At 36.4% G+C, this 22,398-nt stretch overlaps 1 protein-coding gene across 1 annotated transcript in view; it reads left to right on the top strand.

Annotated features, from left to right (window-relative positions):
* The first annotated feature begins 382 nt into the window (after positions 1–382).
* The window catches only part of anos1b (anosmin 1b), a 49,208-nt gene continuing 27,192 nt past the window's right edge, over positions 383–22,398 (top strand). Inside the window, exons 1-2 of the mRNA XM_055044063.1 lie at positions 383–647; positions 14,664–14,711. Coding sequence (XP_054900038.1) covers positions 471–647; positions 14,664–14,711 — 225 coding nt within the window. The 5' untranslated portion in view covers positions 383–470. The remainder of the gene's footprint in view (positions 648–14,663; positions 14,712–22,398) is intronic.

Here is a 22,398-nt window from a genome sequence, read left to right as displayed (position 1 = left end):
TTATGTTGACACAGGACGACCTAGCTGCTAATGCAGCTTCTGCAATTAATACTGATATTAATTGCAGAATAATATCATTATTATTCTGCAATTAATAACTTGTGGAGTTCACTATCACTAGCGACCTCCAAGGATGGAGAAGAAAATACTTCAGTTTCCTGATGAGAGAACAAGGAGAAAAGCTTATAAAAAGGTGATGTAAAAAAAGGCAGCATGTTTGCACAGTAACTGAGGAGAGTAGAGTCTTAAGCTACAATGATGATGGTAATCAGGATAATAGGGACTGAGAACATTAGAGATCCGTGTGGTGGGAGTGTCCGCGAGCTGGGTAGAGCCGCTCCACTCGCTGCTCGCGCTCAGATGCTCGCATTCTTAACTCACATGAGAACACACACTGGCACGAGAGCGAGAAGACCGTCGTGTCAACATTTATACACACATTTGTTTTGGTTGTATTTTGTCTCGCTGTGATGTCAGGTCCTCGAGCCGCACTGCTGTGGCTCTGCGTGGTGTTGGCTGTGGCACGTGCCCGCAGGAGTTCTCCGGAGCCGGATGATGTTCAGGAGAAAGTCAACAGCGCCAGATGTACGTCCAGGTGTCTGAGTCTGCACATGACGCAGCTAACGGCAGCCTTCAGACATATTCAGGTAAATACTTCCGTTGTGTCTGACGCCCTTTGAGCCAATCGCCTGAAGTGAATTTATTTTTTGTGCTCTGCTTTTTTCGCAAAGTGCATAGCTGTATACAAGTGTACATTGTTGTATTTAATTCACATTAATCTGAAAAGCTTTAAGTGTGTATTCAAACCCCCTACCCCCCTAAAATCTAGTTCCCCCAAATAAATTGCATGTGTGAAATCTTCAGAGATTGGTTTGAAAACATTAGCAAACAATCAAGATTATGATCAGAAAGCAACACACCACTAAAGCTCAGGATAAACTTGTGGAGAAATATAAACCAGATTAGATTAAGGATATAATAAAGGTACTGAATTATATTGAAGCTTTGGGCATCCATAAATCCAATATTATAACATCCCAGCAGAGATCAATCACCCAGCTGGGAGATTCTGTTTACTGGGTTTGGCAAAAATCAGTTTTTTCTGATAGCCATTGTTGAAACAGAGCCATGGGAAATTCCACTTGCAGCTTCACATAAACCATGATGGGAACTGGGAACGTAGGACACATGAGGAAGAAGTGGAGGAAAATGACCTCTGCATATCACCCTGAACACTACAAGTGAAGCATGGTAGTGGCAGCCTCCTACTATGGGATGCTTTTCCTCAGTAGGTGCCTGGAACTTTCTGTGAAGATGGGAGTAAGAGAAATAATAACAGACTACCCAGGATAGTTTGTAAAAAGCCAGCAGGATAACAACCCTACAGATACAGTTTGAGCTACAATTTAGCAACTTATTTCAAAGCATATTCATGTATTAGAATGGTCTAGTCCAAGACCAGGCCTAAATGCAGTTGAGAATCTGTGTGAAGACTCAAAAACTGATGCTTTCCATTCAACTTGACAGAACTTAATGTGTTTGGCAGATAGATAGAATTTTTAGTGTATGGTTGTGAATGTCCGGGACAGAGTATGAAGTACTGAGTCAGGGATTAAGTTTGCATAATTCAGACTGCACATTTTAGATTTATTTGTTAAAAAATTTCAAAACAGCTTCTGTAAACTATGTTGACATGAAGAATCTCGTCACCATAATGTTTGTTCTTAGATGCTGCAGTTCCAAAAGGAATACAAATGATATATATATATATATATATATATATAAATGCATTTTGTTTTATTTGAATTAGACCAGATAGAGTGTACTTTAATAGCCTCTTTTACCTATGTGTTCTGGACATGCTGAAGTATAGGTGCCTTTGTCTTTTCAAAGGCAAAATGCAACAGCAGAAAACTGGTTTGCAAAAGTGGAGACAGAAAACCCAAACTAGTACAAGAGTGTATTTAATTAAATGTTGTCACATGTAATAAAAAAATTACCGGACTTTAATTTTCTTTTAAATAAAAATCAGGCAACAGGCTTCAAAGAGGGAGATATTATGCAAATGTAACTTTTTTGAGCTTTATATCACGTTATAATTTAATTCCCTCATCAAAAACATAACCAGAGTGTTGCTTTTACCCATTCATGTGTAAAAACACACATGAATGTTTGAGAAATGTATGAATTTCCATTGAATAAAAACATTTCTATAGGGGGTGAATTTTGAGTTTTTGAGTACCGTATTTTCTGGACTATAAGTCGCATTGGAGTATAAATCGCATTTTTGAGGAAAATTTATTTGATAAAATCCAACACCAAGAACAGACATGTCATCTTGAAAGGCAATAAAAATAGAATAGAGGCAACAACAGGTTGAATAATTGTGTGATATGCTAATGTTACATGACAAACAACAAACTGAGAATGTGCCTGGTATGTTAACATATTAAGAGTTATTCAGATAACTACAGCATAAATAACATGCTGACAAGTTTACCAAACCATCCGTGTCACTAAATCAAATAAAATCTTTGTACTGTATGTCGCTTTTAAACAACTCTGCTAACTCCGTAGGTAGAATAACACAGACCTAGAGTGCCCTCTTGCGGTTTAGTGTGAAAATAACATGTGATATGATATAATGGTGTGTTAATGTCCACACATAAGTTGCTCTGGAGTATAAGTCGCACTGCGACTTATAGTCCGGAAAATACGATATGTTTAGGACCCCAAAATGCCAATTTATTTTAAATAAATCCTACGAAAACAGAAGACCTTCACGGGTCTTTTCCTGTCTAAAAATTGTGAATAATTCAGAGTCAACTATGACTGGTCAAGTGTGAAAGATAACTGGAAATTGATATTGCTGAACAAAAGTGTAATTGGTGCATCTCAAAAACACAGTGATCATAAAGTGATAGAGTAGAATTATTGTCAAAGATTGTATTTCCATGTTTAAGTAAATCATTATCATTGTTTTTGTGCCTCAGTGAGCAAGATTCATCTTCTTTTGTAGGATTTTTACGGGGTCAGTGTATACACATTATGTTGTTCAATGTTTTTTTGATACAGCGTCAGTAAATTAGATTTTTTTATGCAGAGTGAAAAATGCTAAGTCCAACTCTTGACCTAAATAATTGATCTGGCAAACATTGCAGTGTTGTTTTTAACCCTGTTTACACCTAGAAATTTGGGCCAAACATTTCAGTGTTGCTCATATCAGTGGTTGGACATACTGGGGCAAAGAAACACCTGAAATATGTTTGCCCATTACTTGTTAATTGTTCACAAAATTACTCATCTGACAGAAAATTGTTGGCCAGTGTTCTGTGGCCCTTTGAAGTGAGGAATGTTAGATTAACAAGGACATTAGGACTTTACCAAGTTTGAAAAGCCACTTATCGTTAACGGCTTCAACATGTGCATAGTGTGTAGTGGGTGGGAAAGTCATTAACTACAGAGTTCAGTCCCAGTGGCTCTGAGGTGTATAGAAGAGACTGTATGGGTGTGTGTTGGTTTGCATATGTTCATGTGTAAAAACTGAGGTTGGGTCTGGTCCTCGTCCTCCCAGAGTAGACTCCAACACCTGTGTACTGGGTAATGGGGGTGGCCCCTGGATGCCTTTGTACCATTGAGATCAGTGTGTGTGCATGTGCATTGCTGTGTGTGTGTGGTTGGGTTTCTGGGACAGAGGTGCGAGAAAGGGAGTATTTGGTCTGGAGATTATGGAGTGCAGTTGTCAAATAGGCAACATCACACTCCAGCGATGAGAACAAAACATGCAGAGAGGTTGTGGCAAACAGATAAATCACCCTCTTGGGTTTTGTTTTACAATATTTTTGTGCAAAGTTTTGGACTTTGGTCTGGACTCATGAAGTCCTGTCTTCTTAGTCATTTTCTAACTTTGCAAAAAAATGCGTGCTTTTTGGACAGAAAAACTATTTTTTTTGCAAAGAGAAAAATATTGCACAAATAAGGGTAATTTTACTCATCACTTTGCGCTCATACAAGACTTTAAAAACAACTATTTTAATGGCAAATAAAGATTAGGATAAATAGTTTTAGTCATCTCTTGACTTATTATTATGCCTACATAATGTTGAACTTATAATTTTTTATGAGCAAGGTGCTTGACAATTTTTAAGAATTCTGACAAGATTGTTTGTTCTAAAATGCTATTCAGAAAGCTAAACTCAGTTGCACCAAAAGGTATTCAACTTGCCCTACAAATTAACAAATAGTTGAACACAAAAAGTACAATATGTTAAAATTAAACCCAAATACCTTTTATAACAACAACTACAGTTACAAAATGATTAACGGCACATCTTTGAAGGTTAATATAGTGAAGAAGCTTGTCTAAAGTTTTGAGAATCTTAAAATCAACTTTTCTATGATTTTGGGTCGGTAGTGATAAATGTGTTTGAGCTGAGCCCAAGAGCCCTTCAGCCTTTAGCATATAAATTCCTGTGAAAAATGAAATACCAGCTCTTGCTACAGGTGTTTTGCACCTGCCATTTTGATCACCTCCTTCTGGGTGCAAATAACTGAAATCCACAAATACTTGAGACTCCCTCTAAAAATGTGCATATGTGACTATTTTAATCTTTTTAACAGCTGAAATACCTTTATATGCAGAGTGGAAGCTGTCTTATTGGGACTACCACAGAAGCTAACATTCACTGTCTTGCATATCTTTGCTCTTGGGCTGTGCAGCCAATAAATGACTGGGAAATTGAATGGTGCTTTTGGATTGGCTGTGTTGCAAACGGTAGCATCCTGTCTGGGGATTTCATCGTTTCAAGCTGCATTTTCTTTAGAATATTTTGGACATACTCAATAAAAAAAATCTGTAATTTTCCACTGAATTTTCCAATGACTATTAAATAGAATTTTGCATTTATTTATGTAATTTATAATTTTGTATGTCATTCTTTTTCTTGATTAATTAATTTATTATGCTGTCATTGAGAAGTGCCAAACTATTTCTTTCATTTTTTTAGAAAGTGACAAAAAAGATTATTCAGTAACATTTTCCAGAAAATTTCAGAAATAGGTGAATCGACAAACACTAACCAGCTTTGTAGATAGCCGCTCACACTGAGCCAGATTCTGACGAAGGTTTTTGTCCTTTAATACATTAATGCTTAGTGTGAGGGACTGCCTCAAATTGAATTTCTGTATACAAATTATATCTGTTTGCTTTTTAAAGTAAATCAGGGCTACCTGAAGAAACTAAACTGAAGGGAATTGAATAGAGAATCTATAAAGAATTGTCAAGAAGAAGATGGAAAAACCCCAGAACCAACAATACAGAAAAGGGCACAAGCTTGGGTTGCCATAAAATAAAAATAAATACAGCCAACAACCAGTTACAATCCATTAAGAAAACAGAAAATAAAATACCGGTATGTTATCAAAAGACAGACCACCTAAAGGGAATCGGAGTGGCTGTCTCTGAGTCATCTTGGGGTGGAGAGAGGCAATCAAATACTTGTGTAGATCTGTAACCAGACCAAAATCTCCTCAGCCACATCATGGAGAACATCATCATTCTTTTCTGCATTTATAGGGTAATTTAGATTGTACACACTGTGATGGATGTGTAAGAGTGATTCTGTGTTAAAAGAGGAAAAAAAAAACAACTTCTCTTTTGATTACAACTCCAGCAGTTGTATCATCAGTAAGGGCAACCATCTGTACTCCTCCTCTATCCACATTGTGATACAAACACATACACTCATCACTTCCTCTGGTTTCATGTGGGTGAACTGTGTTTTTGGCTCATTCTCCCCATCAGTTTGTGTGTGGCAAGCGTGGAGCCACTAGAATGTGAATCACCAGTTTTCTATTTACACCTCTTTCTGCTACGTCTCTGGGTTTTCCACTAGTTTCCCTCGTATGGAGTAATAACATAATTATAGCTGTTTCGTGTGCGCCAGAGTGCATATGTGTGTGTGTTAGGATGCTGTCATATTCCCAAATTCTTTCTTGATGTAAACTACTAAGAATAAGAAAAAAAAATACCCTGCCTTAGCTGTACAGCTGGGATTTGTTGTGCATACACGAAATCAGAAACCCTGGACTTTAAGAGTCATGGGTAAATATGTACAAGTACTTCATGATTTCTCATTGGTGAAAAAAAGTGTTAAAACTGACAGTGTACAGTGGACCCCTGCCTACTTGCGGTTCACTATTCGTGAATTTACCTTCTCGTGTTTTTTTTTTCTGTGGTATTTAACTCAAAAATTATTCACAGAAAATTGTGGAGTGTTTGGTCACCATATTTAAAACATTCAAAAGACAATGAAGCTTCGGAAGTTGTAATACCCAGACACAATGCTACCTTACACCCTATTAGTTGGAGTTTGCAAGTAGCCAATCCTTAACCTTTCTTGCTACTGATTGGCTCTACACCCAAGAGGGGAGGGAAGGAAGACCTTGGATGCTAGCTTCTGCCATAGTGTTTCCACTGTGTCTCATTATGTATATAATTTGATGTTCAAGCTGTAACAATATGCATTTATTTTTTTGAGGTTTTATTGGCTCTAGTGTCCTTTATTTGATAGTGAATTGATAGGAAAGTGTGTAATGAGAGAAGGGGGAAGACATGCGGTAAAGGTTGCCAGGCTGGGAATCGAACCTGTGACGACCGCGTCAAGGACGTAGGCACACCCCAACAATAAGAGTTTTCAGAGCGAGTCTCAAGTATTTGCAGATTTCCACTGTTTGCTGTTGGCAGTGATCTCTGATTTCCTGGGAATATTGGGGTCCACTGCAGTTGGGATTTTGTTATAATTGCAATAAAAGCCACAAAATATTGAGTTCAGTTATAAGTCCATAATATCACCCATCTCTATTCATGTGGCTGTGGTGTTTATGGCCCAATGGTTTGAGGTTCAAGTCATCGAAGTAGTTCATGTTTTTGTGCATTCATGTGGGTGCATTCATATATCCTGACTGCTCTGCGGTAGGTAACACTAATCAGTCCAGAGGTTAGGCGTGCTGGGAAAACAGCTAAAGACAACCTCTAGGTCAGGTTGCAAGGGGGCAGATAAGGAGACAGAAGCAGGTAGACAAACTTGGTCAAGCATGAAGATGTCCAAAGGAAAATAAAGATGGTGGAGCAGGCAGGTGTATCAGACATACTTGAAGACAGATAACCTGACATAGATTCACAGACTAGAGAAGTTGACTGATATGTGTGCAGACAGCGAGCAGAGAGACAGACATAGGGGTGAGTGATGGCGGACAGCAAAGGTCTGTGTGATTCATTTTAAAGATAAAGTCCATGCAGCTTTGTGATTACCCTGTCATTTGATCAGCAGAGCAGGACCAGGGATAGGTTAGTAGATTTTGCAGAAACTCCAAGGCAGGGATGGGAAAACACAATAACACTCATTTTTGTTTCGATTAATGTCTCCTTCAATTTTTTGACTAATCCAAAATATCTTCCTAAAAAAACCATTTCATTTTATAAAGCTTGGCCAATGTAGAATAATTTTAGCATAAATTAATCATGAAGTTTTTTGTTAACACCTGGCTTGTTTGATAGTTATTAATTTTTTCATCTGCCATTGATTTGAAATAGCTGCAAACAGTCATCACAAAGGCTAGAGCTAAACTCACTGACTCAAAGACACACATATACACACGTGTACCTCTCTTCCCCCCCCCATATACAGACTGCAGTGAGGGCACCCTCTGTACACACAGCACAAATTATTTTAAGTTTTGCTTAAAATTTAAGAAAAATGAAAGATGAAACCTTCAAAAATTGTGTTCCTGCAGGCCTAAATACGTTCAAGATTTCTAATCAACTTTAACTTTTTGGCATTAAATCAACAAGTACTCTGGCCACAGCCTATTTGTAGTTTAGTCAAGGATTTTTCTGCAATATAATCAACATTTTTTTTCTACTTGCCAATTTTTCTTTAGAGCCAACCTAAGGTAAACTTTCTTGGTGCTTTGCTACTTCACATCTTTTGCGACTGACTTAGCTTTTTACCTTAATATATTCTCATATACCAGAAGAATTATTTCTGGTTTATTTGTTTTGATTTTTGTTTTATGATCATCCTTAAAATACTACCTTTTATGGCCATCTCACATGGGAACACTGACAAAATAAACAACATGCGGTGCCTCAAGACAACAATAAAAGCTGGATAATTAACTTTTGTTTCTGCATCACGGAAGATTGAAAGTTGCTGCAGTTGTCTTTTCGTAATTTCCTTTGGTAACTGTGTTTGTGGTAAGGGAATTTTAGGTTGAAGAGTGAAGCTGTGCTTTGGACAATTGGTCCCTTTTATTGTGATTCTTTCCTAGAAATGTTTCCACAATGTTACACAACACCATTATACTGTTGCTAATTGTTATCCACAGACAGGGTATAAAGTGGAAAGATGAACAAACCACTTTGCGGTGATATTTGCTACTCATAAGATATGGAGCACCACAGCACTATCTTTACACATAGCACTAAAACACTTACATGAACTAATTAACTGGTCTCCTAACCAGAATGCTGACTTATAAATGTGGTATTTTTGGGAAAGACAATTTATATTTTGCTGGGTGAAAGTTAGTCATAATCCGTCACACAAACAAATAAGACACATTGTGGCTGTGTGCTACTGGTCATCTGGGTGTGATTAGCAGGAGTGATGCATCATGTTAAATAGGCTTTCTACTGCACCTCACCACAATTTCACACACAAATAGACATACACGCTTTCTTTTTGTTGCTGGATCTGGAAGAAGTGTAATTTATGTCTGACTCCGTCTTTCAAACAGCGACGGGGGTTTGCAGCTGTGCGCGTGTACGGTTCTCTCTGTGTGGTGTTTGTGTCATTGGATAAAATCAAGTTGTTTTTCCCCAAGAATGATTGCTGTGGACTAGGCAGCCATGAGCTCCATGTGGAAGTCCTTTAGTGTAAATGCTTCTGACTCAGTTGGTCATCTTGGATTCTAATGATTCTCTTGTGACAGATTTCTCTAGTGGATCTCAGACCTAAAAGTGTGTTTTTAAGAATAAAATCCAAACCATCATCAAAATGCAAAGGCTGTTTGTTCTGTCACACCCTTCATCCTTAGATAAATGACTTTGAAAAGTGAAAGCTATTATAGATATGGATTTTTATTTCTTTCAGTATTGGCTAATATAATTTTTTTTTTCACATATTGGGATAAAAAGTAATATTTTTTATATTGAAAATGTGTAGGGCTAAAACATCACATTGTCTTGGTCAATATTGTGAGGTATCAGTCAATTTAATAATTAAAAGCATATCTTTTCTTAAAATTTTTCCTAAAATGATCTCAAAAAGCAAGCCAACAATTAAGTGTGAGAACATGAACGGTCTTTTGTACAGAAGAAATATACTAATCAGGCATGCCCATGTAACTTGGATTAAGTCCCAATACTAGGCCTCAATATTATTACAGTTGGTGGAACATGTCATTAAAAACAGTTAACAAGAACAGGAGTTGAGCCTTGAGTTATTATTGCTAGGTTACATAATGAGGGAGATGCAGCTGTGCCTGGCAGTATGTGAGGAAAGTGATCATTCCAGACATCTATGTAACCATAACAAGTGCTACTGCTTCATTTTTATTCATTATTACACATCTTTCTGTTCTGTTCCTGCTTTTTTAGTCCTTTCTTCTTGGCTAATGACAGCTTAAATGAACATGCTGTAATAGAGTCAAATTGTTTGTGTTCATGCTTCAATTAGCCTGGTAAAAATCAGCCCCTTGTTCTACCCTTTGCTTTGGACATATGAACTCTCAGCTATTAAGAAACATCTCCTTGCTGGAGACGTGAGACTCTGCTAAGGTTTTAAATTTTACCCTATCGCTAATGTTTGCCTGTCACACATGTAATGCGCCAATTCAATGCTATGCAGGTTACTGGAAATTGCCTGTGCTGTAAACAACCATCCTCCACTACGAGGAGAAAAGTGTCATATCGAATTAATGCTAATACATTATTTGGAAGTGTGACCTATAATTTTAAAACGTTGCAGAAAATCAATGTCATTGTTAAAATGTCTTCTCACTAAATGGCCTGGTTGAAATTCTACGAGAGGGATTCAAGTCAATGGGAGAAAGCCCAGACTGAGCTGTGAAGTGAGATTTGAATCCAGGAGGATAGCATAAAAAGACAATAGCCAGACTAGCTTACTGTGGACTGCAGGTGGCTAGTATACATTCTCCTGACTGAGTTCTGTTTAGTTTATCCAAGCAAAAGCAGAGTAATCTACTTTTTTGTATTTGTCAAAAGACAGAGGGTTTCCTCCATATATACAGTGCTTTCTGTCCTTGTGTAGTTTCTCTTTTAGCTTTACTTGACACGAACTCTTGTAAGTTGTATATTCAATAAATAATTGTGACACGATAGTAACAACAGTTGAAAAAGTGAATGGAGATGTACACGGTGCTCAAGTCTCAATATAATTATCAAGCTAAAGAAGATAGCTTTCAAAGGAGTCCTAGCATCAAACTTTATTGGAAAATAAACAAATCATGTGTGTAGCACTGAAATGCAATGATTTTTCAACAGATAAACTTAAATGAATCATATTTTGCAGCAACAAGAACAGGTCTTTGAATGGGATACCTCCAGAGAAGGAAACTCACATTTAGCTTAACCATTGACTTATTATTATAATATAGCAGAATAACAAAAGATTTATTGTATTCTTTTTCACTACCACTAGCCTCTATTTATTACTCCCATAACTAATATTTATTGTATTTTTTCTTAGCCACCCTCTTCCCAGTCTTCCTTTTCTTTTGCTCCCAGACTTTTTCCAACATGTGCAGCTGTTTTGCCACAGACAGACGAGATGGCTTAAAACCTTGCTTTGACCACTGTCTAATAGCAATAAGGCAGACAGATCTATCTAAACTACTCTAATTGTTTCTGACAGCAAATGGGTACCATGAAATTGACTTGTAATGAATGCATATAACTGCACATCCATTTGTTCATGCTGAGGCTTGGTTACTGATACTGAATTTGTGAATGGCAAGAAAACAAGGAAAGGAAAGAGAAAACAAGAGAAAGAAAGAAAGCATGAAAAGAATAGAAAAGATGAAGATTTCAGTCCAGAAGCTTTAGGCCTGTTCTGTGAAAATCTGGAGATGTTTAGTAGCCTTTTACAATGTCCTTAGTTTTTTTTTTTTTTTTTTTTACTGCACCCCTCCCAGCTGATCATTGCAATCATCATCAAATCCTTCCCTGTCATTTTTGATAGATTTGACAGAAATCTGGGAAGTTAGATGGTCCAAATAAAAGACAGGAGTGACAGAGTGACCAAAAGAGAATATTCTGGATGAGAAGCAATGGGAGAAAGTTTAGGGAATGTGTTCCATGCGTTTGTGTAACTCAGATTGTGTTACTGCTGTTTCTCCATCCATCTCCTAGATGATGAATGTTCATCCCACCCTGATCAGGGACCTACGACTGAGTCAGAACAGAATGATACAGCAAAGATAACAGTAGTTTTGGAGAAATATTTCCTCCCTTTTCATGAGAGGAAATAGGTTTATGACAAACATGTTTTACAGACCATCAGAGAAGTCCAGCCTCCGTCCACTTAAGAAATTAGGATTGTTATGTTCTGGAAGATGGAGACTCTATAGCTTCTTGACTCTAGTGAAATAGGATTATAGTTTTCTGCTATTAAATCGCTTTCCAGAGATAATCAAGTGTTGTTGGAGGGCTGTTAGTTCACACACACCAGAGTTCAAGTGATATGTTAATTTTGGTTTACATTAGATTATTTTCTCTACCAGTTTACTTTGAAGATTAAATATACTGATTGCATAAACATGTCATAGGTTGTGCCTCTGTATTTATTTTAGCACCTGTCAATAAAGCATACCTAGTTTATTTGCCAGGTAGAAGGATAATGTAAAAAAAAATAGCTTCTGAAATATTTTTTAGACAGCTGGGTCAAAGAATTATGAATGTAGATATTTACAGCAAAATTAGAGTATGAATCTGGACTGGCTGTGCACATTATTTAACTAAGCATGAAAATACCAAAAGATCAGGACCAGCATGTAAGAATAATTGGAGTCAAAGAGTCTCTTGTGGAAAAGGCAACAAGGTTTTTTTTCCGGATTATTAATGCACAAGGATTAATGGCACTTAAGATGAATATATTCCAAGGCATGTCAGCATGGAGTTGTGCGAAAGTTTAGAACCGTATTTAAAGAAGTGAAACCCAACACTTCAAAGGCATAGCAGGCAGAGACAGAGATCAGTTTCCAGGTGTCAGATGTAAAATCAAATTTCTTTTAAGTTATTTTTAATATATACACAGCATTTTCATAACAACTGAACACAGTTACTTTATGAGACTCTTTGCATGGAAAACAATATTCCTCTGCAAGTTAGTGACATGATTTAGCCCTATGCAGCTCTGCACAATATTGCACTAGACAGTTGGTTTGAATTGGTGCTCTGTAGTATGAAGAGCTGATAATGCTTCTAAATGGTTTAATAATCTTTTGTTGTTACACTACCACTTTGAAGTCAGAGAGAAACAGTTGTTTTTGCTGTTTTTAAAGTAAAGGCAAAGGTTAGCTTAGCATGAGTGCCATCCCCTGTAATTTTCTCAATAACATTATAAAACCTATTAATCGTCCATACCTATTTATCCTGGTGGTTATCTCCAGCGGTCATTGAGCGAGAGGTGGGGTGCACCCTGGACAGGTTGCCAGTCCATTTGAGGAAAAAATATAACAAATAACTTTGCACGCACACCCTCATATATCTATGAGGCTTCAGGACCTTCTGGCACAACAAAAGTGCTACCAACTGCATCACTGTGCCGCCATAATTATAATTATAAAGCCAGTAATCTTAATTTTAAAGACATCTTAGAAGGCTTGAGTCATTCTGTAATTCTCTAAATATCTGAAAACCTTGACCAAGTTAGTAATTTTAACTGAATTCAGTTTTGAAAAAGTATATGCGTTGAATACTGATGGTTAAAGTCTTAATTGACCATGTTATAAAAACCCTTAACCCCTAGTCTGAATCTTTTCACCTTAGTCCTGGTCCCCTGGCAATTACCCTCTTATCACCCAAATAATATAGTGAGCACAAAGGCCAAATAAAGAGGAAAACACTGAGTAGGATCTAGATGGGTGTATCTCTGTGTGTGGTGAAAGATTGGTTTAGTCTAAATACAGCTCACTCAGGAGAGGGTTTAAGAGTTGTTAAAGCAGCTTATCCAACACACATGCATAGACACAATTACTGGGGACTCACAAGTCTCAAGGTGCACAGACCTGACAACAGGCAGGCATACACACCTATTTTAATTGCTGTTTTGTTGTTGCATAGCAGCAAAGTAATTTTGTTGATAAAGACAGAGCAACAGTAGCACTTTCATCACCGATGAGTGTTTCAACAAAGGAAGTCAAAAGCTGCCAAGCTCTTTGCTCATCATTTTTATGGCATGAATGCACATCTAAATGTGCATTCATTTAGATGTTATATTAATTTATTATCACATGTTGCACCAAATGTTGTGCTTGGCTATTTTAGAATTGATTATGCCAATTAATAATGAACTAGTAAGTTGGGGCAACACTCTTAATATAGAGAAATAAAAATATATATAAAATAGCAAAAGGATTCAGTTATTATTTATCATACCTGCCTGATAAGGCCAAGTTTTTAAGATAATAAAAGATAAAGGCATAAGTTCAGCAGTGGCATCCTCTTTAACAGCATGATGCTGCACATGAGCATGGAATAGATACAAACAACTTCTGTTAGATATACAAGAGTTTATTAAGAAAATGAATTGAAGTTCACAGTGAAAATATTTTATTCAACCAACTCGTTAGCAACATGCAACTAAGGTTGCTGCTTATTTTGCTTAGATTTCTTCTTTCTTAAAACTTGGTTAGAAAGATCTAATGCTAAAGAATACGGTTGACTGACTTCCAATTAAATCAAAGATTACGTTAAGAAAGTTTTGTGGTACATTAATTAAAGTTGCGATTAATATAGTCTGTTTTGTGGGAAAAACCATGATAGTCAAATATTGATCTAGGTGGCCTAAAGAGCCTACAGTAGGATCTTTAGTGCATCAAGTAACGTTAAGGCACTCATTCTTTAGGTCACTCAGTTATCAGAAATAATACATTTTTGAATATTGCTTGTCTAGAGTTATCAAAGAGAGGAGAATTCAGGAATTTATATTGGTCTGATGTGATGTGTTTTCTTTATTTCTCTCCATGTGGTTTTTATTTTACATCTCAGACACAGTGGTTAAAGGGTTCATGTTTACTGGTGCTATTGAGTCACTTCCCACTTGACTTTCTGCACATGTACCTCATGTCTCACCATGGGACACTGTGATCCAGCCACCTCAGCAGCCACAACCATAGATTTTTTTTTTTCGCGTAGAGGATAATTAGGTAAACAACTAAAAGGTGACTATGTTGCAGGTTTTTCTCTGCTTGTGTAATATTTTTCAACAATCTTTTATGTACAACATTTTGCTTTTGGTCTGCTTACATATGAAATGGAGGTCTCTTATGAATAGCTTACATGTAGGGAGTGTATATCAAAGGATTTGTCTGTCTAAATGTTTTCTTTCAAGCATTTTTTCCCTCTCTGTCTCTTCCAGAATATCCAAGTTCTGGATTGGTGTGAAAACCACAGACGCTGTGCTCAGGTAAATAAATTTAAGATGCTATTTACTTTAACTAGCTATTTGGACACCTTAAAAAAATACAAAGGGTGTCCAAAACGCTGGAGAAAAGCAACTGAAAAAGTTGCAGTGAAACATAATAAAGGCCCTCGAAAATACACAATGTTTTAAACACTAAGTATTTTAGACTTATAAAAACTACTGAACACATAAAACTAACTTTCCATATTATTGAAAGATGACCTCTTAAAATCTCAGAATTAGTACGTTCTTAAATTTTATTAATTATTACCACAATTTTGTTTTCTTTTGCCAAACTCTAAAAAACTTTGTTGAATATTTGCAAATCATGGTTTGTATTTCAGATCTTTCTTAAATGTACAGCTAAAGACTTAAAGTCTGTTAATCTCACTGAATATTGTTTCTACTTTAAAAACAATGTCTTGGTATTTCATAAATGTAGTTCAAACAATTAATCTTCATAAATCAAAAGTTCAAGTCAAAGATAATTAAAAACAGTCCAACATGTTAAGAAAATGACATTTTTAATAACTGAAATTTGGGATTGACTGCTCAAAACCCTTTGCATGCAAATATGCTATGAATTACATTTTTAAATAGAGCACCTAGCTTTCTACAAAGTGGCTTTTTGAACTCCCTGCTGAGGTTCAGACATAATCTAAAACCTTTAACCCACATGGAAACACTTGAGTTGTATTTTACTTCTTAAAATATTTTGAAGCTTTGATACAAATTCAAATGACAGGTCAGTGAAGAAAACTATATAGGCATGCACAGTGAAACCTGCTCTGCATGTATTTCAGTAGTCCGTATACATATTTATATTTGGGTCAGCGTGGGTTAATGTCAACATCAGCCAACCTCCACCAACAAATCGTCAGGGGACACCACACTGAGCAAAACATCAGATTTCTACTTTTAACTACACTTACCCTCTGCTGCCTCAAACAAAAAGACAAATCAGTGCAGCTCCTTTGAGCTTAAACTAACATCTGGTTACTCCCTAGTTTTCTTATTCTTTCAGACTCAAATGTAGCTGTCTGGACTTAAGCACAAATAAAGTAAAAGTCCAACAACACTTTCTCAAACCTTTCTGTCAGAGATCATGACACTGCTCGGACATGTGCGCTTTCTTATGTCTCAATTGCAAGATTGTTAATTTTTACTGTCTAACAGTCTGTTGAAAGTGGATACAGCCCAATTTGTAAAAGTCATCCTGGTAGGCCAACCAAAATAAATTATAACAGGAAAGCACACATCCAAGTCCTCAGTCATAATTGCTAAGATTAATCAAAAGAATGAAATGTACAACAGAGGGTGTCCAACTGTGTTTAATGCTCTCGGAGTGTATTTGCTTAACTGGGAATGTTGAAGAAGTCTGGAGAATGCTGTTTATTTTTATTAATTATGCTCCTGGAGATGCTTATTTCAAAGAAAAAAACTTTATTGTATTTACCACTTGTTCAGTTAAATGTGCAAAAGAAAAAGGACAGTCATGTTGAAAAGACAGGACACCCACTGCCAATTCTAGAATTTTAACCTATGCGTAAGTAAACTTCTTTAGATTTTGCATTATAACGACCAAAAAATACTGTGTCCTTATTTACTTATTTTCTTAGATGGAAGTACACAAAATCATGCATAATTGTCCAATGGAAAGAAAAGCATACTGGCAGAGCAACTGTTGGTTGTGCAGTCCACAAATGTAAGAGGAAGAGTCACGAAGTGCAACAATGCTCAAAGAATACCTGAAGAATCTTTTCACACAATCTATGTTTACAATTGCAGGTGCAAGTCTCTACCTGTTTGCTCATGTAGAGATTGAAATGTTTGGCTCTTTTTGCATAAAACTTAAGATTCAGCCAGACTAGATAGTGTAAATTAGGCCTGGGGTTTGATTGAACAACTCTAACAGTTGAATAGGCGTTTACCTAAACCATTCCATACTAAGTCAAGCTAGCTGTATGTTCAAGGTTTTCATCCTGCTGGACAGTGAACCTCTGCCTCAGTCTCAAGCTTTGCTTTTGGATACTCCAAAAGGTTTTCTTCCACAATTGTTCTGAATTCAGCTCCATCTCATGTTCTTCTCATGCTTTTCTCAGCATGATCCATTGATTACATCCATTCAAACAGAAATACTTTCTAATGTCTTCTGTCATATCTGTTTTTGATTTAAGGTTTGTAATTTACAGTAAATGGGTTAAGTATATTTTAGCACACACAGTGAACAATGAATCAAGTTTAAAGTCCTTTAAGTTTTTCATGATTTATATTTTTTCAAGATTGATAGATTGTCTGATAATTGCCCCTCCTTATTGGACACTTATTTTTGTATCAACAAACTTATGCAAAATGAAAAAGAGTAATGTTAGATTAAATTAACATTCAGTTTTATATGTGGGTCTGAACTGCATCAGTCCAACCCAATGAAAGAGATAACAACAATGTAAAAAGTTGTGTCTTGATAAAGCAACTTTGTAGCTGTAAGCAATCCAGACTGACAAACGGCAACTTTCTTTGAGGCTGAGTCTCCTTGTATCATCTCATAAACTCCTTTGACCGTATACGGTGTTTGAAAGAGTTTGACATTCGAAACTTGTAACAGAACAATGCTGGGAGTCGTAAAGATAGTTTTCCCTCAGCTCCTTTTGGGTTCGTATGAAAACTTGGGGCAGTTTTTTCTCACAGAGTCTGAGAACATGTAAAATATGCCGAATGAACCCTGAAGTATTTTTAGGCTTAATTTAATCTTAATTAGATTTTGTAAGTTCTATCCATTTTTGTGGGAAGCCTAAATCTGCTACACATAGATGTAAAAAAAATATGTTGAAAATTATAAAACACCTTTTCGTACATGTTTTAACTGTTACAGTTATTTCAATCTCTTGAGTTGCAAATTGAACTATATCTATTTTCTTTTTTTATAGCTAACAATTTTACCTAAATTTTGTTTATTTTTGTGAAAATCACCATGTCAGTGCAGGTTAAACAGCAAACAAATAAAAAAAGAAGAATTAATGAACATAATGTAATGAAAGATAAACATGAGTGTGAAGCTTTATATTCATATGTTCCATTGTTTCATCGGTTTCTCTGTATTGTAGACGCACAAACTGAGCAGATGTTGCGCTAACACATCTGGTTTGTGTCACATCATCAGTGTACTGCTTCTCTCACTCTCTCTCTCTGTTTCTCTCCTGGGAAAACACATGTGAGCTCACAAAAATGAAACTGCAGCTCTGTTTCAATTCTCCATCCATCCATCTCCTCTGTCTTTTATCTCTTTCTCCTTTTCACTTTACAGATCACACGCACACGCAGAGTGGATTTAGTAATCTTTACCAGGTGTGTAAGACAGCAGGATGTACAACAGCATACAGAGCAGAAGTATTAAGTCACTGAGCATCTCTCTCATGTCATCCTCTCTTTAGCATTTCGTCCTCAAAGTCTATCTAGAAATGTGGTTAAATTTTAATCAGCATAGGTCTACTTCTTTGTTTTTAGTTTGTCTGTACAACTGAAACTGACTGAAGCTGATTTGCATCATATGGCAGCAGAGCTTTAATAGAGTATCATTTTAATATCTCATTTTATTTTGGTTTTTCCATTGTTCTACCCAATTATTTCACTAAAGTTGAAAATCCTTTCCAATTACACATTATCTTCCTCAGTACATAATGATTTGCATATTTATTCACAACTATGCAAAAAAACATTTTACATAGATTTTTGCAGGATTTTTTGACATTTGTTCCAAAGTACACATTTTCTGAAGCCTGAATTGCACATTACTGTGTGTATTATGCAAGTAAATACCATTTTAGTTTTAGAACTCAAAACGTTTAGACAAGAAGTTTCCAGTGTTGGAGTTTAAACCCCCATTTGAGGTTGTGAATATTATGATGTTGTGTGGTTTAAGATGAATTATGATATGCCACCCATGTATGTATTTTTAAAATGTTTTTCTTTTTATCCAAGAAAATGCTCAATGTTTTGTTGTTCTATGATTGTTGTTCAATTAACTGCATTGTTATGCAGTCAATTGCATAATGATGTAGCTAATTGAACATAGTATTTTTCTTACATGTTAATAAGTTTTCTCCATACCTGGTTCAAAATCTTTAAAACATTAAATAAATATTGGTACATGGTATGTGTATTCATGTTGTTCTGGTTTAAATGTTATATTATCAAGTAATTAAATCCAAGTGGCACCTTGAACCCAAGGGCCAAAGTTAAGGTGGACTACACCAAATCTTTTGTCAACGTCTTTCAACAGCAATACATTTTGTATTTGCGTTTAAAATTTAACGTAATTACTCATCTTGATGGACATGAAGCCAAGGGTAATGGATTGTCTATTTCTAAACAACTCTAAAGTAATTTCAAATTTGTTTATGTTCAGAGGTTGGTTTTAGTCTATTGAAAACAATCATAGAACAAAACATTGAACATTTTCAAATGGTTGTGTTGTATAATCTTTCTATTCTTTAGTAATTGAAAAAAAATCTGGCCAAATCTCCAGTCAGTTAATACTCAATACATCTTTTGATTGGCATATTGACATTTTATTTCTGCAATTGTTTTTTGGATAGTCCTGCCATGTGCTAGACTTTGATGGAGCTTTAACTTTCTCAAAATATGGTTGTGCTTACACAAATAAATAAACAACAACAACAAAAAAAACCCTTTGATGTAAAGTTCAAGACATTTTCACCAGATAAAGAAAATATAAACTCTATTTGAAGATAACCTAAAAACACAGACAGAAGCTTTTTTAGGTTGCATTTACTGAGCTAGTGGCCGTTTTTAAGGATTGAACACATCTGGTGGCTGTCTTTCTTTTACCCTCTCTCCCTCCTCCCATTTTCCATGGACCTGTTTCACTGTTTGTCTTTCATCTCCCCTCTCCTTTTCAACTGACACTCACTTTTCCATCCACTCCAAACCCACCATCTCTCTCCCCCTACTCCCATTTCCTTTCCTCCCTGTTTCAGATTGTGGCTGTCATCCCTCTGTTGTGGCAGGTGAAGCCATAAAATAGCAGGAGACATGAGAGGAGGGCCGAGTGCCATGGTGTGATTAACTATAACAGAGATATGCAAGGCGCTCCTGTGCAAATTGTACACACATAGTGGCTCAGATAGTCATTAATCTAGGTCCTGTTGTTTTATGTCTAGCTGTGTTAAACAGTAACATTGTCAACCTTTGACCTTAACCGTGTCTGCTGAACCCGCTTTTACACACATAACTCATTGTGTCGCATTCAGGTTCAACACTGACTGCTTGTCTCTCAGCAGCTCTTCCACAATTGCAGTGTGTTTGATTTTTATTGATTTATTACATACAAGTGATACTTGAGTGTATAAGGTTTGCACCTCCTTGAAACCACAAATATTTTCAGGTCACATCACCTTCAACTTATCACCTCTTCTGTTTTACAAGTTTTCTTTAGTTTCATCACTGTTTTTGTATTTTATTTTAAAAGAAAAATCAAACCAGATATTTTTCTCTGGAGTATTTTACAATCGGAGACTGTGGCATAATTCTTATGCTGCATTCAAAACAAACATGATTTGGATGTCTGGGGTGTCTGGTCAAATTTTTATATGGACGCGTAATAAAAACACGGGGCAAATTTTGTGCATCTAGAGCTGCATGTTTGAAGTGTTTTGAGTGTTAAACACTCATGAAGGGCATTCAACACTGTCAACACAGGTAGAAGTCACTGTGTTGGAAAATCTGAATTTTTCCAGCTGGATGCAGAGCGTCAATCAATCAGAGAGACTCCGCTACATGACATAGATGGCTGTAGTTGGAGTCCTGCCAAGAGATGTAGTAACCGGTGCGGGTTAACAGGTCATCAAATTTGGCTCAAGCTGAAAATGACCCTCCTGAGGACGCAGCTAGATTGTGAACGTCAGTAAATAACTGAAATCAAGTCAAATGCTCTCAATATTTCGTCTGGCATTCTACAAAGAGAACAGGAGAGGCCAAATAAGCTAAAAGTCAAGAGGCTCCTCCCACTGGGCGACATTTGATGTGTGTCTAGAGCAAAATGTCAAACGTCTGAGTTGAGGCCTTGGACGTGGGTTTTGATGCATGGAATGTGTTTGGTCTGAACACAGCATTAGCATCATTCTTTCGTTTGGTCTCAACATGTATATCCTACAACCGTGGGAGCTGGTGTCCATCTCTAGGGGTCAAGAGGTTTTGAGCTTTGGTTTTCTTTTGGATATACTCTTTAGGCCTTGTCAAATTCTTTTCAATTCTCTGTATTTATTCGTGCCAAGAAGGGGTTTGTTCATTTTATTTCCTAGTTTATTCTTTGTACACTTTGATTTATTTTCTTAGATTCCTGTCAGGTTTTCTCAGTTAGTTTGAAGATCCTTTGAGATTTTGTTCTGCTTCTCCTTTGCAAATTAGCCTCCTTCACTCAGGTTTCCTGCCTGCATTTTGCCTCAGCTGTTAGTCAACTGCCTATAATTAGATCACCTGCTCCTTTGTCTTTCTCCACCGGGCTTCTGGATTTAAGCACCTGGAATTTATTATTGTTATTGGATCCTTCTGTTACTTTGCCTGATATTCTATCAGTTTGCTTCCACATTCCTTTTCCAGCCTTCCCTGCATTTGCTGCTGCAAATGATTTATTTTTATTACATTTCTAAATTTTTTTTCACCAAATTTTTGTTTAACTCACACAACTTAACAGGGTCTGGTTTATGAACATCTTAGGTTAATTACAAAAAAAAGACATGGATTATTGACATAAGAGAAACATGCAAGTTGATCTTAAATGCACCAACAAAATAATTGTTTTTAATTATTGTCCATCTATCATAAAATTGGAAGGAAAATGTTAACATGCAAGTTCTGAAAAATGCATCTCTCATCTTGAGATTTTTTATGACACCTCTGAGTCGCATCTCACACTTCTTTTTTTTAAAAGAAGGAACATGACTCTCACTTGTATTGAACACATCTGCTTCACCAAAACAAGTAAGTTTGCCACGAACGTGTTCGGTTCTTAGTCTGATGTTAATTTTGTACAACGTTTGGCCCAACATTTCTTAAACTGTCCTTAACTTTGGGGTCTGCCAGATCCCATCTCTTCAGAGCTGTGCTTCGTGGTGCAGGGTCACATGTCAACAACTACATAACAAAAATTATTTAACTTTATTAAATCTGTGAAAAGATTTGTGTAGGAATATGTTGTCATCTACCGTAAACATTACATTTAATCTGATGTGACTGAACATGGAAAAAGACAAAACATAATTGTCTCCTTGTATTGTCTTGAAAAAAATAAGCAAATGTCTTTTTAACCTGAATTGTTTGTGCTATATCTGTCAGATTGCAGCAACGGTCAAAAAATAGCATCAACGCCTTTCTTTTTCTGGGAACATGAAAATTGTGCAATGCATGATAATGGTGGATTATGTTTCTGTTGTGAAATACTGTTTTGATCTTCTGCGAAGTCAACCAAGTCTAAAACAACTTTTCCCAAGAGAGTCATAAAATGTATCATATTGCTTGGTTTTGAAAGCTGAGAGAGAAGAAAGAGCACATGATGGATACTGAGTCAGTTTATTGTTCCTGCACTATTGATTATTTCCTGATCAGATCCTTTTGTTCCATATTGCGTTGAGTTGTTTTGCGCTCGGCTCAACCGGAAAAGCACCTCCATGAC

Source organism: Poeciliopsis prolifica, unplaced genomic scaffold (assembly GCF_027474105.1).
Source record: "Poeciliopsis prolifica strain line A6 unplaced genomic scaffold, Auburn_PproV2 SCAFFOLD002, whole genome shotgun sequence".
NCBI classification, from domain to species: Eukaryota; Metazoa; Chordata; class Actinopteri; order Cyprinodontiformes; family Poeciliidae; genus Poeciliopsis; species Poeciliopsis prolifica.
Note: the sequence above shows the minus strand (reverse complement) of the source record. Positions and strands in the feature narration are given on the sequence as shown.